General features: G+C 37.2%; 1 protein-coding gene across 1 annotated transcript in view; it reads left to right on the forward strand.

The window, feature by feature from the left end:
* Ero1a (endoplasmic reticulum oxidoreductase 1 alpha) overlaps positions 1–7755 on the forward strand; it is a 64353-nt gene that overhangs the window by 41450 nt on the left and 15148 nt on the right. Inside the window, exons 7-9 of the mRNA XM_008839572.2 lie at positions 429–549; positions 2921–2967; positions 4805–4816. Coding sequence (XP_008837794.1) covers positions 429–549; positions 2921–2967; positions 4805–4816 — 180 coding nt within the window. The remainder of the gene's footprint in view (positions 1–428; positions 550–2920; positions 2968–4804; positions 4817–7755) is intronic.

The raw sequence follows: 7755 nt of genomic DNA on the forward strand, positions 1-7755 counted from the left end.
TTTTTTAATATCTTATTATTTTTATGTGTATGAGTTTATTGCTTGCATATAGGTAGGTGCACCTGTGTCATGCAATGTCCGCAGAGGTCTGAAGAGGGTGATAGATGCCACCATGCCCGGCTGGGTATACTACCTTTTTTTGAAAAAAAATATTTTATCATTTTTACTTTATAAGTGTCTTGCTTGCATGTGTATAAGTATACCCATGTTGTGCAATGCCTGCAGAGGAAAGAAGAGGGCATTGAATTCCCTGGAACTGGAGTTACGGATGGTCGTTAGCCACCATATGAGTTCTGGGAAACCGAACCTGTGTCGTCTGTGAGAACAATCAGTACTCTTAACTGCTGAGCCATCTCTCTAGCACCACATACTATCTTTTTAAGGTAACTGAAGATAAGAAAAACTTAGCAAAACATTTTCTTTTACAGACATCCAGTCCCCTGATGCTGAGTATGTAGACTTGCTCCTTAACCCTGAGCGCTATACAGGTTACAAGGGGCCAGACGCTTGGAAGATATGGAATGTCATCTATGAAGAGAACTGCTTTAAGTATGTATCATTTCCTTAAAGCTCCAGTTAGTGGAAAAGGCCCTTTATATTCTTTTTTTGAAAATTTAAAAGTAGCTCACTTATTTTATGTGCATGGGTGTCATGCCTGCATGTTTATAAGTGCAGCCATGCTTGCAGTGCCCACAGAGACCAGAAGAGGGGTCAGATCCCCCGAACTTGAGTTACAGAAGGTTGATAGCTGCTATATGGGTCCTGGGAATTGAACCTGGGTCCTCTGCAAGACTAGCTAGTGCTCTTAACTGCTGAGCTAGCTTTCCAGCCCCCACCCCTTTTTTACATTCTTAATTGTTTTGGGGGAAAGTGTGTGTGTGTGTGTGTGTGTATATGTATGTGTTTGTATGTGTGTGTATATATGATGCTATCTCAGAGATGGGAGGTAATCTGGAAGAGTCTTTGGAATTCCTATGTATAGGGTTAACACATTTCACTTATTTTTTGTTTGTTTGGAGACAAGATCTCCCTGTAACCCTGGCTGGCATGGAACTCACTGTGTAGACCAGGCTGGCCTCAGTCTCACAGAGATCCACCTGCCTTTGTCTCCTAAGTGTTGAGATTAAAGGTGTGTGCCACCCTGCCAAGTCCCATTTTACTTTTTATAAATCAAATTTAAGATCTAAGCAAGCATAAGAACAGCAATTATGATTGTACTAATACAACATTAGTTTTCTGTTTTTCTTTTTGGCTTGGAGAATGTCTTCAGTTTGGAAAGGGAAAAGTTTTCTTTATTGATGTATTTCTGTTATGATTTTTATTCTCTTGACTTTTGGGAATATTTAGTAGTTTTAAAATTTAAAAGGTTTTTTAAAATCTAAATTAAGGGTATTTGCATGTTAGGTTTCTGTTTTATTGTCATTTCCTTGTTCATATCCCAATTTCCTTATTTCTAAGAATATAAATAATGTGGGAGGTACTAAGTTACATTGGCTGTGTTAAATATAGCTTACATTTTTCTCAAAATGTCTCAAGTTGTGCAAACTTCTAAAATTTGAATTAGAGACCCCTGTATTTTAACAACCCTTGTATTTTACTAATAATACTAATTGCTTATTTTAGGATTTTAAAAATAATACTTAGATTGGGATTGAAAAAACACTTTAGTAACACTAATTCTCCCCCAGAACTTCTGGTTGTCTCCTTCTCCTTCCCCTCCTTCTCTCCCTTCTCTTCCTCCCTCTTCCTTCTTCTTCTTCCCCTCCCCCCATCTACACCTCTCTTTTCTTTGAGCTATAAGTTCTCATGTAGCCCAGGCTAGTCTAGAACTCAGCATTTAGCTGACTCTGGTCTTGAACTCCTAATCCTCTTGTCTCCACCCTCCAAGAGCTGAGATTGCAGTTATGCAGTTCCATACCTGGCTTTATTTGTTCTTTAAAAAAACAAAACAGCCAGGGGTGGTGGCATATGCCTTTAATCCCAGCACTTGGGAGGCAGAGGCAGGCGGATCTTTGTGAGTTCAAGGCCAGCCTGGTCTACATAGTGAGTTCCAGGACAGCTGGGGCTATAGGGAGACCCTGTCTCAAAAAGACAAAAAAAAAAAAAAAAAAAAAAAAACACAAACAAAAAACCAAAAACAAAACAGAGCACGCAAAAAAAACTTACCTTTAAATCCCAACAAACTTGATGACTTCACAGCAAGCTGATGGGTCTAAGATTACCTAAGTGGAAAATAATTTACCCATTCTTTTTTCTATTTTTTTAAATTGAATGCTTGAATTCAGTATTGACTTATTTGTCTTTCAGGTAGGATCATAGTTTTTACACACACACACACACACACACACACACACACACACGCACACACACAAGCTCTTGGAAAAGAGCTTGGCTGATACTTTTTCTTTCTTCCTTTGCTTGAAGAAATGATTGGGAAATGGCCTGGTGGTCACCATAATGGCAAAAGTTCAGGGAATTTTATAGCTATTATCACTAAAACAAATAGCCAATAATTTCTCTAAAAGAATTAGAGAAAGCTAGGGACTGGCGAGATGGCTTAGCAGTTAAGAACACTGATTGTTCTTGCAAAAGACCTGGGTTCAAATCCCAGTACCCACATAGCAGCTAACAACTGTCCGTAACTCTAGTCCCAGGGGATCCGACAGCCTCTTCTGACCTCCGTGGGCATTGCACGACACGGGTGCACTTACCTACATGCAGGCAATACATGCATACACATAAAATAAAAATAATAAATATAAAAAAAAAAAGAATTAGAGAAAGCTAAATACTTTACAATCTCAGTTAAGCAATTTAACTTTGGATATAGTCCTTAAGTAACTTTCTGAAATAATACCACTTTATTTAAATGATTATAATATGGTTGGTAACATGTTTTATATAATTCTTTTGTTTGTAGGCCACAGACAATTAAAAGGCCTTTAACTCCTTTGGCTTCTGGTCAAGGTGAGTGATTTGCATTTTTTATTGTTTATTAGCCAGTATATCTTGGTTAGAGTAGAGAGGAAGGCAAGATAAAGTGTCAAGATCAGTTGAGGTCATCAGGTACACTTTGTTGTTTCTGTGAAAGCCATATCTCATACTTGCAAAGGTTTACTTAGACTTTCTGAGGAAGTTCATGGTATTAGACCATCATCATAGGGTAGGCTATGTACTTACCTGTTTTTGCAGATACACTAAGTGGTATCTTTGCTTATTTCAATTTTTATTTATCCTCCAGATAAATGAAGATCCAAAATACTTCTCAGATTTTTCTAAAAACATGTATTAGAGAACAGCTTAGTGGTAGAGTCTGGCTTAGTATTTGGGAGGTCCTGGGGTTCACAGCACTGCAAAACAGAAGCCTCAAATAAAAACCTTTACATTATATTCACACTCTGCATCTGAGTATTCTGATTATAAATCCATATACCTTTATAGCTCATTAACATTTCCTATTTTCTATCTGTAGTTAAGATCTGGCCCAAATACTGCCTTTAAAAAAAAAAAAAAATTGCTTGGTCTTCCTAATTGGAAGTAGTCTCTGCCTTTTGTGAAGTAATCTGATGCCATGCTCGCTTCCTTCGTATGGTCTTGTTTGCTGATAGTATCATTTTATTATTTAAAGATATGTATTGCTATATCCTAGTACTTTGGGATACAAGCAGTATTTAATATAGAACTTGGGGTGTAAGGAGTAAATCATTAGGTAAATATTATTGAAAATTGTTTTCCCCATTGAATAGTTTGTCTGCTGCAGTGAAAAATCTCTTATTCTTTCAACAGTGGTTATTCACTGTCATGCCAGGCAGTGTGTAGGTGCCAAAGGGAATGTAAAATTCAAACTGGTGTCTTAGTACTAGAATAGTTTGTTGAGCAAACCATATGATTTCTGAATTTTCTTAGAAATTACATATCCCTACTTTCTTGACATAGGAGCTTACTGATAAAAATCTGCAGTACACTTTTAGCAAATGTTTAAGGTTTTCACTTACTTCATTTGAAAAGATGCTGATTTCATGCAGTCAATAAACATAAATTTCTTCCTGTAAAGTAAGGAGATTGCATCATTCCCTAAATGCTGGCAGAGTTTTCTTTCTTAGATTTCAAAAGAACATTTTAAACAAGGCTTTTAGGTTTTGTAGAGAGTTGTATGTGGTGACCCAGTGGAAGCCATTGCTTTAATGTTAGATGAGGAGCAGATCTTCAGTAGCCCATACTATGACTTACTCATTTAAATCACCTTTACCTACTTTAGAGAAAATGGAATAATATCAGTATTTATCTTTAGAAAACTGGTTAAATTATGTATGTGTAGATAAACAATGATGGCATTAAAGAAAAATGGGCAAAATGATACTATTTCAACAATAAATAACTGAATACAAACTGCTACATTATGTAAACTGTGAATTTTGTAGTCTTTAAAAATATTCCCAAGATTAGATCTTCTGTCACTCTGGTGGTCTCAAAGCAATAATGCAGACCTTTAACAAGAATTATGTTATAGCTTTAAGATAATAAATATGAAAAAAGACTGCCATCCCAATAATCAAAGGCACAAGCTCTTGGATACTCTCAGGTGATGTGCTGCATTCTTTTCTCCTCCCCGCTCATATTAAAGCCCCTGTGTTGATCTGGGTAGAGTAGTAGCCATGGGCGTATTCTCCTGATGTTGTTGTTGGGAATGCACTGATGGACTAAAACAAAACACTGTTAAGTGTTATTTTTATGAAAGTGTGGCATCATTACAAAAGGAGAAGCTTGAAGGGGTTTATAACAAATATTGTGTTTTGTTTTTCAGGAAAAAGTGAAGGTATGTATAACTTTATCATGTATTACATATATGGATTTGCTTACTTAGATGTGTATTCTGATGTTTATTATGGATAAGCCCAGCCTGGACTCTACATAGTAAGTTCTACGTAGTAAGTTAACTTCAATGCTCAGAAGAATATTTTATTTCTTATTTTTGTTATTTGGAGATATCTGTAGCCCAGGCTGGCCTGGAACTTACTATGTAGTCCAGCCTGGCCTCTAATTCTTGGCAGTCTTCTTGCCTGTCTCCCAAGTGCTGTATTTGCAGTCAGGATCCACCATGTTCCTTTTTGCTTTTTAATCTGAAGTGCTGGAGGTGAAAGAGCAGTGGAAAGGGAAGTGACTGTATTCCCGCATTAGAGACAGCCTGCCTCTGGCAGTGCAGCTGTGTTTACCCACAGACTGGAAACTGGGTATAACCTCAGTCCAGCTTGGAAAACTCCTCTTCTTTACTGGTTAAAGTCTGGGATCAACGGGTGCTTATAAAGTAAGGTTGTAGATGTTTTTTGGAATATTGTTTTCAGAGCTGCTTTCAAAAGCTTATGATGACTCTTGGGTATAGTTATAATTGCCCAAGTTTAAATTAATAGGATTTCTAAAATTTCAAGTATAATGTAAGCTCACTTTGTCTTTTAATGTTTTCTTTAAGGGTGAGATTGAAATGACTTTTGTTATTCTGTGTGCTTTAACTGGGCCTTGTGGTTCATGTCAGTAATCCTGTCTACTTGAGAGGCTGAGGTAGGAGGATTGCCAAGTTCATGGCCAGTCTGGGCTACTGAATGAATTCCAGGCCAGCCCGGACAAATTAGTGAGACCCTGTCTCAAAAAGTGAAAGCAAAGAAGGCTGTGGATGTAGCTCAGTGGTAGAGTGGGAAGCCCTAGTTTCACTCTTCAGTACTGCCACACACGGACACAGACACACGTACAGACATACATACTCTGCACAGAAACTGAGTCAATGCTGGGCTTTAATCTATTTAGATGAAATTAAAGTATATTTTTCTCTTCCTCAAATTCTCCTGTTTTCTAAACATTATTATTTAATTTTTATTAAATTTATTGATTGACTGATTTAGTGTATGCATGTGAGTACACATGTGCCATGGGATACATGTGGAGGTGAGAGGACACTTTGAGGGGGCAGTTTTTTCTTCCACCACATGAATCCCAGGGGATCAGGCTTGGTGGCAAGTGTCTTTACCTGCTGAGCCATGTGGCAGCCCTTGTTTATATGAACTGCTTTTGCATTATGTTCAAGTAATAAGAATACTGAATTCTGACAGCATTATTATCTTATTTTAATGATACATTAGTTTATTTCATTTAGCTGCTACAGTACTATATTATGAAGTACAGTAGTACTGTAGTAGCTAAATGGAATTCTAACTCAGAATTAATGTTTGGAAGGGGAATTGTTTAGCAGTAATGATGATGTTTTTCCAAAGCTGCCTCTATTTTTTTGATGTTAGATAATGGTCCCATCATTTTCAGCTTTGAGTAATTTTATTCTCATTGAGTAGTAGCCTAGTTTTGTGTTACATTCTGGTTACATTGTGTCTTTGACTTTCCAGTACTATTTGTCTTATGGGAAAAAAGATCATTTAATGGTAGCTGCGTTAGAGAAACAAGTTCATTCATAAGTATTGCATTGATTTTGGCCACAGGGCAAACATCTATTCCTGACAGCTGCCACATTAGGTAATTAGTTAACTAATCACAGTCAGGTCAAGTTGAGGGGCTCTTTTCTTTTAGTGGTGCTGGAGATGTAACCCAGGACCTTGTACTTGCTAGGCAAGTGTTCTACCTTGTTTATTTCTCCTCAGATCAGGTTAAGGACAGCCATTTCAGGATGAAAACTAACTGAAAATGTCATCGAAGGGTAGGTCCCAAGTAATATTGTCCCTCATTCACTTAACTGGTAGTCAAAAAGTGGGGGAAAATTTTATAAACAAACTACCACAGTTCCTAAATAATAATGACAATGTATGTGAGAGTCTTGCAAGAAATTTACAAATATGACTTTATGTAATCCTGTTGGCTGTCTTAGGAAGTATAATTTTTACCCCCATTTTATAATTGAGAAAACAAGTCCCAGAGAGGTGTAGGAGCATCTTGGCTAACATCCATGACATGTAGGGTGCCAGGTTAGGATTCATTCTAGTCAGGTAGATGGCTCCAGAGATCACTCTCTTGGTTGTTGTTTCATACTGCTACTCTGTTAAGAATTTTGATAATATAAATATGTAAAATATACATACAGATAAATAAGTGTGCTCTTATCTGGTCCTTGTGATCATTAAGCACTACTGTATTTTTTTTTAAACTTAAAAAAATAATTTTATTTATTTTTATTTTATGTGTATGAGTATGCTGCCTGCATGTATGTGAGTGCACTCGTGCAATGCTGCAGAGGTCAGAAGAGGGCTTCAGATTTCCCCCCTGGAACTGGAGTTAAGGACGGTTTGTAGCTGCCATGTGGGTGCTAGGAATTGAACCCGGGTCGTCTGTAAGAGCAGTCGGTTCTCTTAACCATTGAGCCATCTCTTCAGCCCCACATTATGTATTTTTAAAAAGATGTGGGTATGGGCGTGTGTGTTCAGGTGTTTGTAGAGGCCAGAAGAGGGTATCTGATGCCCTGGAGCTGGAGTTACAGGTTGTTGTGAGCTGCACTATGTGGGTCTGGGAATGGACCTCAGGTCCTCTGAAAGAGCAGCATGTGCTTTTAACCACTGATCCATCCTTATTACATATTTTTATCTTTGTTGATTTGATGGGTCAAAGTGGTCTTTTACTTTTCATTTTTTAGTTACCAGCAAAATTAAACATTTTATGTTATTACTATTTGTAATTTTCTTTTCCCTCTTCATCTATTTAGTTTTCTTTTCCCTATTCCTTTTAGCATTTTCTTTATATATATGTTTATATATTATTATGTAC

This window comes from Nannospalax galili, unplaced genomic scaffold, assembly GCF_000622305.1.
Source record: "Nannospalax galili isolate Female #2095 unplaced genomic scaffold, S.galili_v1.0 scaffold336, whole genome shotgun sequence".
NCBI lineage: Eukaryota > Metazoa > Chordata > Mammalia > Rodentia > Spalacidae > Nannospalax > Nannospalax galili.